Source organism: Capricornis sumatraensis, chromosome 23, assembly GCF_032405125.1.
Source record: "Capricornis sumatraensis isolate serow.1 chromosome 23, serow.2, whole genome shotgun sequence".
NCBI lineage: Eukaryota > Metazoa > Chordata > Mammalia > Artiodactyla > Bovidae > Capricornis > Capricornis sumatraensis.
Window position 1 is genome coordinate 8,297,955 of NC_091091.1, and position 20,039 is coordinate 8,317,993.

The 20,039-nt window shown below is 40.3% G+C and overlaps 1 protein-coding gene across 2 annotated transcripts in view; it reads right to left on the reverse strand.

The window, feature by feature from the left end:
* Positions 1 to 20,039, reverse strand: part of PRKG1 (protein kinase cGMP-dependent 1) — a 1,398,992-nt gene that overhangs the window by 501,133 nt on the left and 877,820 nt on the right. For both annotated transcript variants that reach the window (XM_068961335.1, XM_068961334.1), the window contains exon 4: positions 10,823 to 10,928. In XM_068961335.1, the coding sequence (XP_068817436.1) occupies positions 10,823 to 10,928 (106 nt within the window). The remainder of the gene's footprint in view (positions 1 to 10,822; positions 10,929 to 20,039) is intronic.

Sequence of the window (20,039 nt, forward strand, 5' to 3'; positions counted from 1 at the left end):
ACTCCCTCCCAAATGTACCAGACCCTTTGCATACAAAACACTTTTCAAAGATAGGACCATAAGTAGGCTCAGTATCAAAGATACAGAAATATAAGCCTCTAATAATGTAAAACAACTATTGTTGTTAAGTTGCTAAGTCATTAATCAACTGTGTGTACATTTGTGTGTGTGTGTGCGTGCGTGCATGCTCAGTTGCCCAGCTGTGTCCGACTCTGTGTAACCCCATGAACTCTAGCCCACCAGGCTCCTCTGCCCATAAAAATCAATTATACTTCACTAAAAAAAGCTTCACAACAGAAATTATTTATGAGGATCAAAACTACAGCCAAGAAAAAATGGAGAAATATTAAACTGCTTTAACATACTGCCATTGCTTTTTAAACCCCAAAGTGTTGAGAAACTATCCATAGGGACATGATGAGGGAAAGTTAGACTCTGATCCCCAAAGGGATGCATCCTTTCAAGCCCAGACTCAAGAAGGAGCAGCATAATGGACTGATTAGTATTGATATCAAGTCTCTTAGTCAGGGACATGTTTTCTCCGGGAACAAACAGGATCTGTCCATATGAGTCATTACCTGACTTAAACTGGAAATTTTAGCCACAAACACCATAAATCAGATATCTTATCTTTTGTAAGGATTAGAAGGAGTTCACACATGTGGAACTGAGTGTACCTATATGGGAATGTTGTAGATGAATAATTTTCATCACCATTGTCATTATGCAAATAACAGATTACACTGTTTTTCTTTTTTAAAAGAAGGATCAATATGGAGACATTTGTGCAAATGCTAAATGACAACATGAAATTAATGGTCACTTTTACATATATCTGCTCCTGTGTCATCCTTAATGAGAATGGATCTGCTACCATGAAATGGGTTGTGAGCAGGCCAACTTGAAAATGGGGTGAGAAAGTATCTCTTCATTTATTCATCACATTATTTCCCTTAAAACTATGCCAGCTTTGCCAAGCTCAATTCTAATGCAGGTTTCACAGTCATCTAGAAAAGCTTTATTAAAGCTCAAAGCTTAAGAGCTTAAAAAGGTCTGTCACTTATTTTTTGAGTATTAAAAAAAATGATCTAAAATCCCTAACATTATTTTCATATGCATCTTCTTTTGCCATCTCTCCCTGTAAAAGCTAGGAAAAGTGGCTTCGTGATTTTCATCTTACACAAATGTGAATTCAACACAAGTCAGTCAGACTATGTTACTGTCACTTACATAATTTATGCCTAAAAAAGTAGCATCATAGTTTCTTCCAGCTAAAGTATACCAACAATACTCCATCAATAAATGTCCAAATAGTGCAGTTCCTGAAAGGAATTTCACAGAACTCAGCCTAACTAAGCAAGGACAGGTCCTGCCTAGACTACCATCTGTGCTTCAAAGTCTCTATGCAGGAGGGTATAAAGGAGCTTCCAGCCATAAACACTTTCCTTTGAAGCCAGAAGACACTGAATCCTGAGCTCTTGGTTATTTAATATCCATTTTAGTAACAATGGTGCCTCCTTACATACAGATGGTAGAATTCTAAACAGCTGAAGGCTCCATCACTGAGCCCATGCAGTTCTAACACATCATCACCATTGTATTCATCACCACTTAAAGTGACAGCTCTTATGCTAATATGGAGCTTTATTTCTGAGAACATATCCTAGCAGGGTATGATGCTTTCAAATTGTGGTGCTGGAGAAGACTCCTGAGAGTCCTCTGGACAGAAAAGAATCAAACCAATCCATCTAAAAGGAAATCAACCCTGAAAGTTCCTTGGAAGGACTGAGGCTGAAGCTCCAATACTTTGCCCATCTGATGTGAAGAGCTGACTCATCAGAAAAGACCTCGATGCTGTGAAGGATTGAAGGCAGGAGGAGAAGGGGACAACAGAGGATGAGATGGTTGGATGGCATCACTGATTCAATGGACATGAGTTTGAGCAAACTCCACGAGATAGTGAAGGATGGGGAAGCCTGGCATGCTCCAATTCATGGGGTCACAAAGAGTTGGACACAACTTAGTGACTATACAACAACATCCTAGGGTGGTAGGAGGAAGGAATAAATTATTGAGGTTTAGCGAAAGGGGACTATTAAAGAAAAAATGCAGTAAATTGGAAACCCAGATAAACTAAGAATAAAGTTAACTGACTGCCCAAATGTCCAAGCAAAGTAAATTTACGTTTGTTGAGAAGGGTAGCAATGGGTGGGAACTACTATTTGAGGATTCAATAGTTACTGACGCAGCATGGGGCCAATTTAAGTATCATTTCTGGAACCACTGGCTTTAAAGACTTTTCTTGAGGATTAAATAAGTTAATACATCTAGAGTATTTTCAAAACTGCTTGGCATACACTCAGTAACTGTTTGCTCATATTATCTATTTTGTTTATTCCTAATTATACTCCTTCATGGTCGGAAGGTCCCCTATTTTTGATTGCAAAAACTTAGTCAGGTTAAACAAACATGCCTGTATCTAGAAAAATGGTATGGTGCTGCAGTTAAGTCACTTCAGTCGTGTCCGACTCTGTGAGACCCCATCGGCGGCAGCCCACCAGGCTCCCCCATCCCTGGGATTCTCCAGGCAAGAACACTGGAGTGGGTTGCCATTTCCTTCTCCAATGCATGAAAGTGAAAAGTGAAAGGGAAGTCACTCTGTTGAGTCTGACTCTTCGTGACCCATGGACTGCAGCCCACCAGGCTCCTCCATCCATGGGATTTTCCAGGCAAGAGTACTGGAGTGGGGTGCCACTGCCTTCTCTGAGAAAAATGGTATAGATGAACTTATAAGCAAAGCAGAAACAGTCACATATGGAGACAACACATTTATGGTCAGCAAGGGGGAGGAGGGTGGGACAAACGGGAGACTGGGATTGACATATGTACATACATGACAGCGAGTGACGAGAACAGGCTACGCAGCGCAGGGGACTCTAGTCAATGCTTTATGGCGACCCAAATAGGAAGGAAATGTGAAAAAGAGTGGATATATGTATATCTATGACTGATTCACTTCACAGTAAAGCAGAAACTAACAACACTGTAAAGCAACTATCCTCCATTAAAAAAAAAAATACAGAAACTTTTCTAAGATTGAAGTGAAGTGAAGTCGCTCAGTCGTGTCCGACTCTTTGCGACCCCGTGGACTGTAGCCTGCCAGGCTCCTCTGTCCATGGGATTTTCCAGGCAAGAATACTGGAGTGGGTTACCATTTCCTTCTCCAGGGGATCTTCCCGACCTAGGGATTGAACCTGGTTCTCCTGCATTGGAGGCAGACGCTTTAACCTCTGAGCCACCAGGGTACATATCTATAAATGAATCCAAAATCGAAACATATTCTTTTCCTAACACATCATACAAACATCTGGAATATTTGAAATATAATCTCTACTTTCATCTTATACACTAGATCAATGATTCCCAAGAGTAGTTCTCAGACCAAAAGCATGAGCATCCACTGAGAACTTGTTAATAACATCAATTTCCAGACCCCACCCCACATCTGTCATTCAAAACTGACATTACAAGGGCAGCTACAGCAGTTACTTTCTCTTTCTATGGCAAATAAACCAATCTTAGCAGGGACATTAAAACTTATCCTAGAGGAACTGTGAAACACCAGAACATATGTTTAGTCATGATCATGGTGAGTTCTACTCTGGAGATTTTGAACAAAAGACAGCTGACATTCTATACAATAGCACAATTTCAGCTTTACTTTAGGGCAGAGAATTTGATCAGTATATAGTTGACTCTTGAACAGCAGTGATTTCTTTTTGTATAGTAAACACTACAGTGTCTCACAGTCCATGGTTGGTTGGAGCTGATGATGTGGTATGGTAGATACAGAGCAATCGTAAATATAGGGGGCTGACTATAAGTTATACTCCAGTGTTTGACTGCAAAAGGGCTGGTGCCCCAATCACCATGTTGTTCAAGGGTTAACCATACTATCAATTGCCTGTGTGACCCTGGGCAACTTCCATAACCAGTCTAGGTCTTGGCTCTCCCATTAGTGGAATGAGAAAACTCTTCTATCCTTTACAAGTTTATATTCTACTCTAAGAACTCTGTATCTCTATGTTCTTTTATAAATGATAAAAAATAAAAATCTGTGAAATAAGGTGACCTGTTGGATTGAGTTAAGAATACAAAATTTTTTAGATTTTTAAACTGGATCAGAGAAAGAAATACTTGAAGGCATTTTAAAATTTCATTATTCCAAGGCTGAAATTAAATCATATAGAGTATAGGGACTTCTCTAGAAATCCAATGGCTGATTCCACTCCTCAGGCTCAATCCCTTGTCAGGGAACTAAGATCCCATATGCCATGTTCAGTTCAGTTCAGTCATGTCTGACTCTGTGACCCCATGAACTGCAGCACGCCAGGCCTCTCTGTCCATCACCAAGTCCCAGAGTCCACCCAAACCCATGTCCATTGAGTCAGTGATGCCATCCAACCATCTCATCCTGTCTTCCCCTTCTCCTCCTACCCTCGATCTTCCCCAGCATCAGGGTCTTTTCAAATGAGTCAACTCTTCACATCAGGTGGCCAAAGTATTGGAGTTTCAGTTTCAACATCAGTCCTTCCAATGAACCCTCAGGACTGATCTCCTTTAGGATGGACTGGTTGGATCACCTTGCAGTCCAAGGGACTCTCAAGAGTCTTCCTCAATACCACAGTTCAAAGCATCAATTCTTCAGCGCTCAGCTTTCTTTATAGTCCAACTCTCACATCCATACACGAGCACTGGAAAAATCATAGCCTTGACTAGATGGATCTTTGTTGACAAAGTAATGTCTCTGCTTTTTAATATGCTGTCTAGGTTGGTCATAACTTTCCTTCCAAGGAGTAAGCGTCTTTTAATTTCATATGCCATGAGGCATGTCCAAAAAATAAAATACATATATAGAGAGTATAGAAAAATGTCTATATGACAACAAATTAATACTTTTTGTAAGTTATCTTTTTGGAGAGGCAAAAATAATACCACCAACCCACTCTCATGTTAGGCTTGCTACAGTGAAGAGCTTCATAATATACAGACTATGAACTTGTGTCCATATATTATAGGGTACTCAGATGGGGAATTCATAAGCCTGGGTTCCAGGTTTTCTTTATAACCAAATATGACTTTATTCTGGGCTCTAAGAGTCAACTGCTATACCTATAACATGTCAACAGAGATGAAACTATCTTGTCTTAAATTTTTCTAAATCTAAAATGTAATCATTATTGCTGTATCAGACCAGACATGAAGATGCATCGTTATGTAGGCACCTGCTAGTGGCAGGTATGGCAAAAACTATTGGGTGAGAGAAATGTAAAGGAATTAAAGAGAAGATTCAATAAGTTTTGGTCTGGGGTAGAGGCTGAAGTCACAGTCAAACCAAAATGAAATTATCCTCATAGTGAATGACATTCTGATATATAAAAGTTGGCAGGAGTTTATAGAAGAAAAGTCATACTGCTTTTTTAAAAGGAATATTCCTTACTTTTCTAATACACATATGTAAGTAACATATTTAATTATGTTAGGTGTCTATACAAGCATTATTGTTTTAGAAGATAAGGTGGAATAGCAAACCAGATTTGGCCTTACTCCCTAGGAATGGGCATACAGAATAAGGAACCTTTATATTGAGCTTCTCTGGTGGCTCAGACAGTTAAGAATCTATCTGCAAAGCAGGAGACCTGGGTTTGATCCCTGGGTTGGAAAGATTCCCCAGGGAAGAGAATGGCTGCCCACTCCAGTATTCTTGCCTGAAGAATTCCATGGGCAGAGGAGTTTGGCAGGCTATAGTCCATGGGTTCACAAAGAGCTGGACTTGACTGAGTGACTAACACAGCACACAGCACCAAAATGTGCAGCAGGGCTTTCCACAAGAAAACCGTGGCAGAAGGATTAATTCAGCATTGTAGCTCTATGATTTACTAAAAGTCCACTCTTCTTCTTGACATGAGTTTGAGTAAACTCCAGGAGTTGGCGATGGGCAGGGAGGCCCGGCATGCTGCAGTCCATGGGGTCGCAAAGAGTCGGACATGACTGAGCGACTGGACTGGACTGAACGTGACTAGAGCAAAGAGCCAATGAGAAGACGAGGAAGAAGATGGAGAGTGAGATGAGCCTGGAGAGGTGAGCAGCAGCCAAAGGAGACAGGGCTTTGGAGACAATGCCAAAGAACTACTCTATCTTAAGAGTGAGGAGCAGTCATGGAAAGGTTCTATGCAGAATGATGATACAAGATTACCTGCCTTAACAAAAGATTGCTTAGTGGATCAAAAAAAGTTTTACTTTTTTTTTGAGGATCAACAAGCTTGATTGAGTAATTTAAATTCCAAAGAGTCCCTGTTGTGTTTCTGATGTGTCAGTGAGGCATTAAGATAAATACGAGGTGCAGCAGCAGCTGCAGCAGCATAGTTTGGGATGAACAGAAAACCCAGTTCCTACAAATATATCCCGCTGGCCACACAGCTGCATTCTAGCGCTGCTCTGGGTACAGAGAAAACCCAGTTCCTACAAGTATATCCCGCTGGCCACACAGTTGCATTCTAGCACTGCTCTGGGTACAGAGAAAACCCAGTTCCTACAAGTATATCCCGCTGGCCACACAGTTGCATTCTAGCACTGCTCTGGGTACAGAGAAAACCCAGTTCCTAGAAGTATAGCCCGTTGGCCACACAGCTGCATTCTAGCACTGCTCTGGGTACAGAGAAAACCCAGTTCCTACAAGTATATCCCGCTGGCCACACAGCTGCATTCTAGCACTGCTCTGGGTACAGGTGTATCGCCAACAGTGGCACAGAGAGAATGCTCAGGAGAAAGCGACACAAGTGGGCTCTGGCAGTTATCTGGCTCAGTTTTCAGAATCCATCTGTCAAACTAGTCCATGCTTCAGTAGCCAAAGAAGACGGAAAATGTTGGCAACAGACAAAACTGCTACCAGACCTACAGAAACCGTGCCCTGCTTAGGAGCACTGCTTTGTGGAAAAAAAAGTTGTTTTTTTTTTTTTTTTTTTTTTGCTATGCTTGCATAGGAACATCTGTGTTTTCATCAGGGAATGTGAAATATAAGCACAAAAGAGAATGGACTAAACAGCGTTAAAGAACCAGAATCACGTTAGATGTGGCATTTAACAGCAAAAAGGAGGCCAAACCACATGACTAGTATCTATAAAATGGGTTAAAACACTGAAATGAAAATAAAAGCTGACTGTAAGAAAGAAACCCTTGCATTTTGGCTCTGCATTTCCATGCCTGATGTGTCCCCTTTTCCTACCCTTCAAATTTACTGCTTGTTTAGAAAAGTGATGAAAAGCGGTATAGCGAGGTGAGCAGTGATAATAGAATCATTCCTCTTTGAGTCTCTCTCTACCCTTGAAATCACTTCATTAGGAAGGCATTCCTATGTACAACAGAGACCCTCACTGCAAAGAATTCTGATGATTTCTAAAACCATTTCCCAGAGTTTTTCTTTTTCCCTTATAGTGTCACAATTGCTTTAACTGCTTAACAAAATAGTGCATGTGTCTATAGTAGAAAAATTCAGATCAAAGTTATATTTAGCAAGTGTACTGGACAAAAACACCCCTCCACGTGCATGTACATGCACACACATACACACAAACACAGGCTGCTACAGAGAATTTTAGAGTTAAAAGTCTATATTTTTATGACACAGTAAGTCTTTATAAACATGAAACTATAAAGGAAAAAAAACTTTGGTTGACTTAACAATATAAAATGTTAAAGCTTTTACATAATGTAAAAGAGTGTTAAGCAAATTTTTAAAATCTACAATACACAGGGAAATAAGAATAATTCTGAAGTTATAATAGACAAGTTCAATTTTGATCATCTTAGTTTTTGACAAGATCTATCATTTCCTTGGGAAATATATGGCATCTCAACAGCTCTGCCAAATAAATGGCAGAACACATTAACTTTGGAAAATGGAGGAATGAGTATTATTCACTTTTAATTTCACTAGGATAATAGTGCAGGACCCAAGATTAGACGATCCCTATGCTTTGGAGAAGGCAATGGCACCCCACTCCAGTACTCCTGCCTGGAAAATCCCATGGATGAAGGAGCCTGGTGGGCTGCAGTCCATGGGGTCGCTCAGAGTCGGACACGACTGAGTGACTTCCCTTTCACTTTTCACTTTCATGCACTGGAGAAGGAAATGGCAACCCACTCCAGTGTTCTTGCCTGAAGAATCCCGGGGATGGGGGAGCCTGGTGGGCTGCCGTCTGTGGGGTCGCACATGACTGAAGCGACTTAGCAGCAGCAGCAGCAGCATGCTTTAATACTATGCCACCAGTGACTTGAAATGTTTCCCTATTTTTGCAAAAAGAGCCTTGAATTTTATTTTCCAGTGGGCCCTGCAAATTACATACTTGCCCCACACTCACTGTCCTATAAAATCCCTGTCTACAAAAGGACAAGCTTTGTGCTAAAGAAGAGTATCAAGATGCTTAAGAAATAGCTCTAGTCCTTCAAAGTTTATAGCTTAAAAGTAGAGTTAACTTTAGTAGTGAGGTTATAATATAGTAGAAAACATGGTAGAAATGGGGCTTCAGAGGAAGGGGAGGCTACTTCTCAGTAGAAACACCAGTATCTATGGAGAGGGAAGCTTCTAGTTTGTGAAGATATAAACAGTGGAGACGTGAACATTGACTGTGGGGGAAAAGGCAGCAGAGGCAGGAGGCTGTGTAAAAGCACAGGGTCTGCTTGAGCACCTGGAATCATTAGGTTTGCCCCAGGGCAAGAAGAAACCAGGCTGAAAACGCAGGGTGCCGCTGGCTGGGGCAGGACCTTAAATCCAGTTAATGAGGCTATAGCTAATTCAACAGGAACTGCCAGCCATTTAAAGGTTATACAGGAGCCAGCTGGTCACTGTCATAATTTAGGAAGATTAAAACCAGCCCGAGGCAACAGTGGTCATTGTATCATCTCTCTGGACTCCCAGCCCAGTACTATGCATGCAAATGATGTGCACTTGATGTTTTACAGAGTGGCCAGATGCAAAGTGACATCAAAGTCAGGCCTAGCTCTTTCATATTAAATCAGGTAAACTCCACTTGCTCTAAGATGACCAACAAGGAATGTTCACAAATCCTACAGAACCAACTTTTATGGCTTAAGGTTTGAATTGTCAAAATAGATGACAAGTTTGAATAGCTCTGAGAACATTACAAAAATAAAAGTTTATCCAGGGTGAATTTCTCACTCACACACACACACATGGAGCACGGAGAGATCTCCAATTTCCTGAAACTGTGCCTCTAAAAAGTTTTTGTTGGTGTCATGCAAGACAGCATTGTCACAATTCCATTTCCTTATGAAAACTTATGGAAGCTGAAGTCAGTGTGGTGAGTACCCAGCTCCTAGGTATGTGAGACAAACAGTGAGTTCTGTCCCACAAACAAGCATCTCACTGATTACCAATTGGGATCTTTCTGTTTCAGGGATATGTCACAAGAAAATCAGTAACTTGCACTTTGGTAGAGGCTTACAGTGAATTTTCACTCTGTCTCCTTCCATCCCTCTCCATTCACATACACACATCTATATAGCAATACATATATCAACATATATCTATATGCATATTAATACAAGTGCCGTATCATGTGGCACTTGAGTCATTTCCTTGTGAACTATACTAACATTTAAACAGAAACTCCCATTTCCACTTTTCCTAAGTGTTTCACTAAATCACACTGAGATAAAAAACTGACACCCTACCAACACAGTAATTTTTTTTAACACATTATCACTTGACATATTTGAATTTTAGCAAGAATATAAAGAAAAATATGTGGAAATGAAAAATGTATGAACAGTTAATCAGAAACAAACCAAAAGAAATATCCAAGTATACAATTGCATTTAAGAAAATTCAATAAATATCCATTAAAATTTTTGTATTACTGATACAAAGTATGAATTCGATTTTTTAAGTTCAACTTAGGTCATTTATTCGCCAAAAATAAAAATATAAAATGAAAAGGCCAGTTTCACATTTTAGCTCTCAAAAATGAAAATGAAATCTTAATTGGTATTGCACCCCCATTTAGCTCACATACTCTGTATATAACTACTTAAAGATGATTCTATTTTCAAAATAAAAATTGTACAAAATAACTACTTTCTGAAAAAAGGCAAAGTTGTCAATATTATTTTTAATGACAAAATAATATAGGTTCTCTAAAATAAGCTTAGAGACAAATTAATTTCAATGAATACCAGTATATTCCTAAGAAATGAAAACTGGTGTTTCATTCTAATTCCCATGTATATTGAGTTATTATGATAATATATAATATAAAGACAAGAAAAGCCTTTGATACTTCAGAACTGCAACATAAAATGAATTTAATTTTGGAAATTAAACTCAGGATTAAAGGATAATAAGCTGCTTCTTGGAATTTTTTCACCTTAGTCATCTGATCTTTAATATGTAACTTCATATAAGAGATGATTCAGTCTTATACTGTGGGTTGCTTGAGAAGAGTTACAATATATTAACTGATAAATAGAGATGACCTCAATATCCTTTTTTGTTCATGCAGATACTCACTTGTTTCTCTCCTCTATAACAGAATATTGAATGAAACTCCGAAGTTCTGACTTAAGCACATATCATGAAATTTGGCAGCAGAAATAGAAAGAAGCCAGTCTAAAATCTTGTACTTCCACAAATTAGTAGGCTAATAAGACGGAGATAAAGGCAAAAAGTGTTCCCTGGGCTGCATTTCAGGAAAAGGTTGAAAAGACAATAAAACACTCTCAGGAGAAAAGAAAAGCCTCCTACCTTTTTAAAAATTCCATATACTCGGTGTGCTTGATAAGTCCTGTCCTCATCATTATCGTCTGAAAACATTGTCGATCAATGGCCCAGAGTTTCACATTTACAAGAGCTGGGGAAAAAGAAAAAACAAATAGGGAAAAATTAGAGAACTTCAACAGTGAACTATACTGTGCAAAAGTGATGAGTTATTCAGAGGAATGAAAGTGATTAACCTTTGTTTAAAGCTAATATCCTAATGCTATTCTATTTAGTTAAGAAGACAAGTTCTTACAGACAAAATGTAGTTCATAATTTAACACTAGTATTACTATCTGTAAAGAAGGTTCCTGTCACTCAGGTTCTCAAGGGATGATAAGGTCTAAGTACACACTGGAAGTATTTAGTTATATACAAAGAAAACCATGTAAAGAGAGGTTCACAAGAAGTAACACTTGGTAATTAACCAGAATAGTGTTAATGACTCACATGATCATGTTTTAATTGTAAAATACACAGATGTAAATTCAGGTTTAGGAGTTAATAGAAATGATAATTACAATTAAATTGTAACCTGTGCCCACAGTTACCATAAAAAACTATATTAGATATGTTTGTTGAATTTTAATTTCTGTTTTCCCATACCACTGGCTTTGACAATGATTAAGTACAGAAACTCAATACCACAGGATAGATCACCATTTGATCTAATAAGCACATGACTAAAAGACAAGTTTTAGAAAAAGACAGATGTTACAGTGTAAGAAAACAGAAATATTAAGATAAAACTTTCTTTTAAAAGAAGAGTATGCTAAAAATGTTGATAATTAAATCTGTGTGATGAGTATTTAACAGGCATATTTTACTATGCTCTCTATTTTTATGTATGTCTGCAAATTTTCATAATGGACTTCCCAGATAGAGCTGCTGCTGCTGCTGCTGCTGCTAAGTCACTTCAGTCGTGTCCAACTCTGTGCGACCCCAAAGACGGCAGCCCACGAGGCTCCCCTGTCCCTGGGATTCACCAGGTAAGAACACTGGAGTGGGTTGCCATTTCCTTCTCCAATGCATGAAAGTGAAAAGTGAAAGTGAAGTCACTCAGTCATGTCTGACTCTAATGGTAAAGAATCTGCCTACCAGTGCAGGAGACGCAAGAGATGTGGTTCAATCCCTGGGTCAGAAGTCCCGCTGGAGTAGCCAATGTCAACTTACTCCAGTATTCTCCCCTGGAGAATCCCAAGGACAGAGGAGCCCCGCGGGCTACAGTTCATAGGGTCTCAAAGAGTCAGACACCACTCAAGCTACTTAGCATGCACGCATACATCGTACCCACAGAGTATAGGGTAGAGAAGGGCTGTGCACAGGTTTGCGCAAGACCAGTGAATGGGGCCAGGTTATAGTTCAATGAGGGAAATCCAAGTGGTGCAGTGGTAAAGAATCCACCTGCAATACAGAAGATCTGAGTTTGATCCCTGGGTCGGGAAGATATCCAGGAGAAAGGAATGGCTACCCACTCCAGTATTCTTGCCTGGAGAATGCTATGGACAGAGGAGTCTGGAAGACTACAATCCATGGGGTCACAAAGAGTCAAACATAACTGAGCAACTGAGCACTCATAATTTAATGAATCAAACATAGAAATATGGATGAACGCAGTTCTCTTTTCTTCACAGTTCTCAGACCAAGCCCAGTGAATGCAATAGATCAAGGTTTGGGGTAAGGAAGTGGAGAAAATGTTGGAATAAGTAGGCCATGTATGTCCCCTGAGGGAAGATTCTAGAAGTAACACACAAAGGGAAAAGATGATAAAAGGATTATTGAGTAAATAGAATAAAACTTTATTTTTTTGAATTTTACCTAATTTTTCCTTGAACAATTATTTGAAGCTTAGAAAGAAAACATGACTTCTTCCTTAGCCAGTTCTTTATTGAAGAAAACAGATGTTCAGTTAAGTAGGAAAAGAACAAGGGAGCACGGACTGGTGTGTACATGGCTCCATTCCAAATAGCCTTCAAAAATGAACCTTCATCAGAAAACAAAGCTCATCTCACAGATATTCTCCAGTTACATTCTAGTTCCTTCGGTTGAGTCTGGGCTCTTTTCCAGAACACCTGTTTACTTGAGATGAACCAAAGAGCTGGATGATACCACCACAAGGGACTGAGAAAATCTTGACAAGATTCGTAAGAAGTAGAACTTTGAAAAACAACAGAAGTTGAACTAGGACAGAGATAGACAGAGGGCAGTCAAGTGGGGAAAGCACATAAACAAGAACACCATTAGGAATGAGCTTGGGCTTTGGGAGTCCAGTCAGAGAAAAAACAGACTGAAATGGCTCAGATTTCAACAGGGCTGCTACACAGTTTTGAGAGCAGGCTGATGCAGGGTCCTTCAAGCCAGGCAGAAGAAGCAAGGATTAATTTGATGAACAACAGGAAGCTAGCAGAGATCTTAAAGAGACAGAGCAAAAGAACCACAATTTTAAAGGACACACCATGGGGAAATTTAAAAAAGTAAAATGCTTACTAGAAAAAAAAAATAGTATTTTCTATATTCACCATCATTTTTAATGTTTCCCATGTATTTTGAGTATAAATACTCTTCCCTCCAAAGGATCAATTAGGATAACCAACAAATTGTGTTATTTTAAAAAACAGCAGCAATAAAAATAGCTTTACTATGATATGGGTTTTTTAAACACATCTCAAAGGCATAATCGGAAGCATAATGTTAGAATGAAATACAGCATAGATGCATCTTAAGGCTTTGCCCTACAGAAAGATTTCATAACGCACACCCCTGGTAACAGTATATGAAGGCTTCTATTATAATCTCTGAAACCCAAAGATAAGATCATGGTGATAGCTGAGAAAGACTAATCTAGAAGGGACACACTGGATTCAGAAATACCTTAGTCAAGCAGAATACAGACCATCACTAGTGTCATCAAATATGGACTTTGTGTACAAACTGTGGGACAGAGCGATAATATGATGAAAGCTCAGCGTGAGGAAAATTGCTCTGATCACACATTGCATGCCCAGATTCAGACAAGGAGTCATGAGCATGAGCCAGAGGCCGCAGTAACTCAGGAATGAAGTGAGGAGGGTCTAAGTGAACAAGACAACAACGGGAGTAATGGCAAAAGCTTGGGTGGATGCGGGGGTGGGAGGGAAGTAGAGGGGTGTGTGTGTGTGTACTGAGTTACCTGCAGCATTATTAGTGTTAACTCGCACTTCCAAGTCCGCTTTCCATCTGTGGTCTCTCCTGATCAGCAACCTTTAGTCCTATGAATTGCTATAGCTCTATCTATCTGTGTCACTCATCGGCCCTTTACTCATGTTGCTAATATTATCAATTATCTCTATGTCTATATTATGTTACCTCAAATAAGAATGTACCATATTCCCTCATAGAAAAGTCCCTGTCTCGTTTCTTATAACCTCCCCCAACTCAAGAAACTTGCTTTTTACTTGATAACCACTGGGTATAATTGTTAATTAATATATTTACATGAAATTCACCTGCAATATATATATATATATATATGTCTAGTCAGACTCTAAGATTACATTTAAATGTCTAAACTGAATTTATTAGATATCATGATTCATGTGTTGAAAAATGATCTCTAAAAATAAGTTCACAGAATTCAGTATTTTTATCTTCTACTTCCATTTCCATGGGCTGTTGAACTGTCTAAAACCATGTTTCAGATATTTTGTATGATAATGAATATGGCTTGAGGAAATTGCAAGTTTTCCCATGACCTTGGGCAAGATGCCAACATCTTTTTTATATGCAGCCAACATACACATTAGTGAGGTCAGCATTTTATACAGGTGGGCAAGCATGACCAACAATCACCTTTCTGTGTTGTCAGAAGCATGGTTATCCTGGAGCTGTGATTAGTATCTTGCTTCTTAAACAGCCTGTTGGAGTATAAGTCTGTTGCTTCTATAACTTGAAGAGAACGCTTTTTTAAAAACCCATTTACCTTTGATCTTAAGTGGTGTATTAATCTCTGTAGGGTATATGCACTTCAGGAACAAAATTGCTGCGATTTTCACAACGACTGCTGTTGGTGAACAAAGAAGTCAGAGGAGCATAAAGCAGAAAAAAGGTCTGGCTGAAGGCATTTCCCTTTTCATTCAGTTATGTATCTAGAATGCTCTACTGAAACACTAGTCATTTTTTCTTCAGGTTGAGGCCAGATTGAACTATATGGAAAAGATACAAGTTACCTTTACCCTGATCTCTTACATGCATGAGTATACCAAGAATACCTTCAACAGAGGTAAAATTAGCCTTTGTTTAGGAGGCACCAAAATTATAGAAGAATGAGACATAAAACTGTGCTGGACTATGAAACCACAAATCTGGTTTGGCTCAAATTCTCCTATCAAGGAATGTATCTGTTGCCAAATTCAAATTTTGGAAGAATTCTCAGAAAGCATGTGTGGGTACAGAACACATGACTCAAAGGTTTATTCTGCCCATATTTATTTCACACCAATTTAGTTGAAACTATTGCTGTATATGAGGGACAGAAAATAGGCTGACAATTCCTGCCCTCAAGAAACTCGTGGTCTAGTGCAGAGGCCAACAAACTATTATTCCTGCCAAATCTGGTCAATGATTAGCTGCTTTCCTCGCTTAGGAAATTCCAAGAATGAATTTCCAAGGATTTTAGGAGCTCAATGCCAGAAAAGAGATGAAGACCAAATATATATTTTTTATTACAAATCACAGTAGTACAGGAAGTTATCAGGTCTAGACGCACTGAGGATGAGGTCCTCATGATGCGTTTAGTGCCCCTTATAGAAAGAGTCTCCCTCCCCCAATGCACACGTCAGGATAACGCCACTTGAGGACATAACTGGGAAGAGAGCTCACACCAAGAACCCCACTGTATTAGCTCCCTGATCTTGAACTCCACACCTCCTGTGAGTTCTGTGACATAAACTGTGAGCAAATTCATTGTTGTTTAAGGCAACCAGTCTGAGGTGATTGTTACAGAAGTTTGAATGGAGACACCCGGGGTCCATGGAGCCCGAAGGAGTTTGTGGAAGGAATGCAAGGGATTCGAGAATGTGAAGTGAGAAAACAACATCTTTATTTTTATTACTCTGTTACTGAAATTCAGCATATCTCTCCTAAGCGTAGGTGACATGAGTTCCCTAGTGGTACAGCGGATAGGAATCCACCTGCCAATGCAGGAGACACGGGTTTGATCCCTGATTTGAAGAGATGCCATGTGCAATGGGCAACTAAGCTCACACACTGAAACTATTGAGCCCGCCCACTGCAATTACTGAAGCCCAGGTGCCTAGAGCCTGTGCTCTCCAACAACACAAGCCGCCAAAATGAGAAGCCTCTGCACTCAACGAAGAGGAAGCCCTGCTCACTGCAACTAGAGAAAGCCTGCGTGCAGCAAGGAAGACCCGGCACAACTGAAAAGGAAATAAATAATCTTAAAAAAATAGAGGCAACAAATCACTTTACTGTAGAAAACATGGCTATTTTTATATCATCCTACATTTGTTGAGGATATCCTAAATATAATTTACATTCATCATTATTTTGAGATTATGGTAGTTAACTGGACCTCTGCTGCTAAGTCGCTTGAGTTGTGTCTGACTCTGTGCGACCCCACAGACGGCAGCCCACGAGGCTCCCCCATCCCTGGGATTCTCCAGGCAAGAACACTGGAGTGGGTTGCCATTTCCTTCTCCAATGCATGAAAAGTGAAAAGTGAAAGTGAAGTCACTCAGTCATGTCCAGCTCTTAGCGACCCCATGCAGCCCACAAGGCTCCTCTGTCCGTGGGATTTTCCAGGCAAGACTACTGGAGTGGGGTGCCATTGCCTTCACCGAACTAGACCTCTAGATCTTATGTTATTTTACCACAATTAATTATTAAATGTTTTATCACTCTATTTCAGTGTGAATGGTTCTATGCAATCCTGTGTGTTTTATGCTTTAATAATCACTTTTAGACGAGTCCATATGCTTCATCAGTGACAAATAGTCCATGGGATCCTTAAGATTAAGAGTCCCTGCCCTAAGTATCCTAGACAAAGAATGATCCCAGAAAAGCAGACAGGAAGCATGGTGAGGGAAGAGGTAATACTTAGCTGGTCTGAATCCATGCGTGCTAAGTCACTTCAGTTGTGTCCAATTCTGTACGACTCTATAAGGCTCCTCTGATTCTCCAGGCAAGAATTCTGGAGCACATTGCTATGCCCTCCTCCAGAGAATCCTTTCTGACCCAAGGATTGAACCCCTGTCTCTTACATCTCCTGCACTGGCAGGCAGGTTTTTTACCACTAGTACCACCTGGGAAACCCAGGTCTACATCCACAGGGACATACAAATTGTTACAGATGGTGAAGAATCTGCCTGTAATACTGGAGACCCAAGTTTGATCCCTGGGTTGGAAAGATACCCTACAGAAGGGAATGGCTAACAACTCCAGTATTCTGGCCTGGAGAATTCCATGAAGAGAGGAACCTGGCAGGCTGTAGTCAACGGAGTCGCAAAGAGTCAGACAGGACTAAGAGACTAACACTTTCACTTTCTCAAACGAGACTTATTTAGTAAACAGCCACTTCCCTAAGTTCCCAGACTATTTCAGTCCTCCCCCCAGGACTCCAGAGAGTTCCCTCAGCTCAGCCAATAAAGGGGTGAACACTGAGCCCAGCATATCAATATTCGTATTCTCTTTACATGCTTCTTCTGTGCCTAGGATAACACAAAGTTCAGTTCAGTTGCTCAGTCGTGTCCGACTCTTTGCAACCCCATGAATCGCAGCACGCCAGGCCTCCCTGTCCATCACCAACTCCCAGAGTTCACTCAGACTCACGTCCATCGAGTCAGTAACGCCATCCAGCCATCTCATCATCTGTCGTCCCCTTCTTCTCCTGCCCCCAATCCCTCCCAGCATCAGAGTCTTTTCCAATGAGTCAACCCTTCGCATGAGGTGGCCAAAGTATTCGAGTTTCAGCTTTAGCATCATTCCTTCCAAAGAAATCCCAGGGTTGATCTCCTTCAGAATGGACTGGTTGGATCTCCTTGCAGTCCAAGGGACTCTCAAGAGTCTTCTCCAACACCACAGTTCAAAAGCATCAATTCTTCCGCGCTCAGCCTTCTTCACAGTCCAACTCTCACATCCATACATGACTACTGGAAAAACCATAGCCTTGACTAGACGGACCTTAGTCGGCAAAGTAATGTCTCTGCCTTTGAATATACTATCTAGGTTGGTCATAACTTCTCTTCCAAGGAGTAAGCGTCTTTTAATTTCATGGCTGCAATCACCATCTGCAGTGATTTGGGAGTCCCCCAAAATAAAGTCTGACACTGTTTCCACGATTTCCCTATTTCCCATGAAGTGATGGGACTGGAAGCCATGATCTTGATTTTCTGAATGTTGAGATTTAAGTCAACTTTTTCACTCTCGACTTTCACTTTCATCAAGAGGCTTTTTAGCTCGTCTTCACTTTCTGCCATAAGGGTGGTGTCATCTGCATATCTGAGGTTATTGATATTTCTCCTGGCAATCTTGATTCCAGCTTGTGCTTCTTCCAGCCCCGCGTTTTTCACGATGTACTCTGCATAGAAGTTAAATAAGCAGGGTAACAATATACAGCCTTGATGTACTCCTTTTCCTATTTGAAACCAGTCTGTTGTTCCATGTCCAGTTCTAACTGTTGCCTCCTGACCTGCATACAGATTTCTCAAGAGGCAGGTCAGGTGGTCTGGTATTCCCATCTCTTTCAGAATTTTCCACGGTTTATTGTGATCCACACAGTCAAAGGCTTTGGCATAGTCAATAAAGCAGAAATAGATGCTTTTCTGGAACTCTCTTGCTTTTTCCATGATCCAGCAGATGTTGGCAATTTGATCTCTGGTTCCTCTGCCTTTTCTAAAACCAGCTTGAACATCAGGAAGTTCATGGGTCAAGTATTGCTGAAGCCTGGCTTGGAGAATTTTGAGCATTACTTTGGTAGCATGTGAGATGAGTGCAATTGTGCGGTAGTTTGAGCATTCTTTGGCATTGCCTTTTTTGGGATTGGAATGAAAACTGACCTTTTCCAGTCCTGTGGCCACTGCTGAGTTTTCCAACTTTGCTGGCATATTGAGTGCAGCACTTTCACAGCATCATCTTTCAGGATTTGAAACAGCTCAACTGGAATTCCATCACCTCCACTAGCTTTGTTCGTAGTGATGCTTCCTAAGGCCCACTTGACTTCACATTCCAGGATGTCTGGCTTGAGATGAGTGATCACATCATCATGATCATCTGGGTCGTGAAGATCTTTTTGTGCAGTTCTTCTGTGTATTCTTGTCACCTCTTCTTAATATCTTCTGCTTCTGTTAGGTCCATACCATTTCTGTCCTTTATCAAGCCCATCTTTGCATGAAATGTTCCCTTGGTATCTCTAATTTTCTTCAAGAGATCTCTAGTCTTCCCCATTCTGTTATTTTCCTCTATTTCTTTGCATTGATCGCTGAAGAAGTAGCACAAAGTAGTGCTCATCAAGTATTTCTAAATTGAATTTTGTGTGTATGTCAAACATTTTGTCCAAATAAAATCTATTTCTGTACTTCACTGGACAAATTATTGTAGACCGTGATAATCTCCATCAGAAAAGAACCGGTTTTTCAACTTGAGCTTTTCAAAGTGACATTTCTTGGCAGCAAAACACAAGTTGAGTTTGCTGACAAGGGTTTCAGAGTAATCTGTTCTTCCCCAAGTCTTACTGTTCTCCAGAGAACATTCTCAGATAATAGGTGGATCTCATCTATGTTTCTGCTGATCTAAACTTTGAATGAGCTAGAATCTCTGGAGGGTTTAATGTGGGTGGAAGAACAAGAAAGATGTCCTTCAGTTCAGTTCAGTTCAGTCACTCGGTCGTGTCCGACTCTTTGTGACCTCATGAATCACAGCACACCAGGCCTCCCTGTCCATCACCAACTCCCGGAGCTCTATTTCACCTTCAACATGGAAAGAGCACCAGCTCATACCATAAGGTACTTTACTGTGTGCTCCAGAAACCCCAGAAGCTTTAGTTTTACACCCTACCCTACTCCCATTTTCTTGAAGCTTGAATCACTCAGATACTTGGTGCTACAGAATCAGCTTAGAAGAGACCTTGAGGGGGTCCATGAAGCCCACAACTGTTTCCCAACATTATTAAGGCATATGTTTGCCTAAAGCCAATTCCAACTGCTGGAATGTT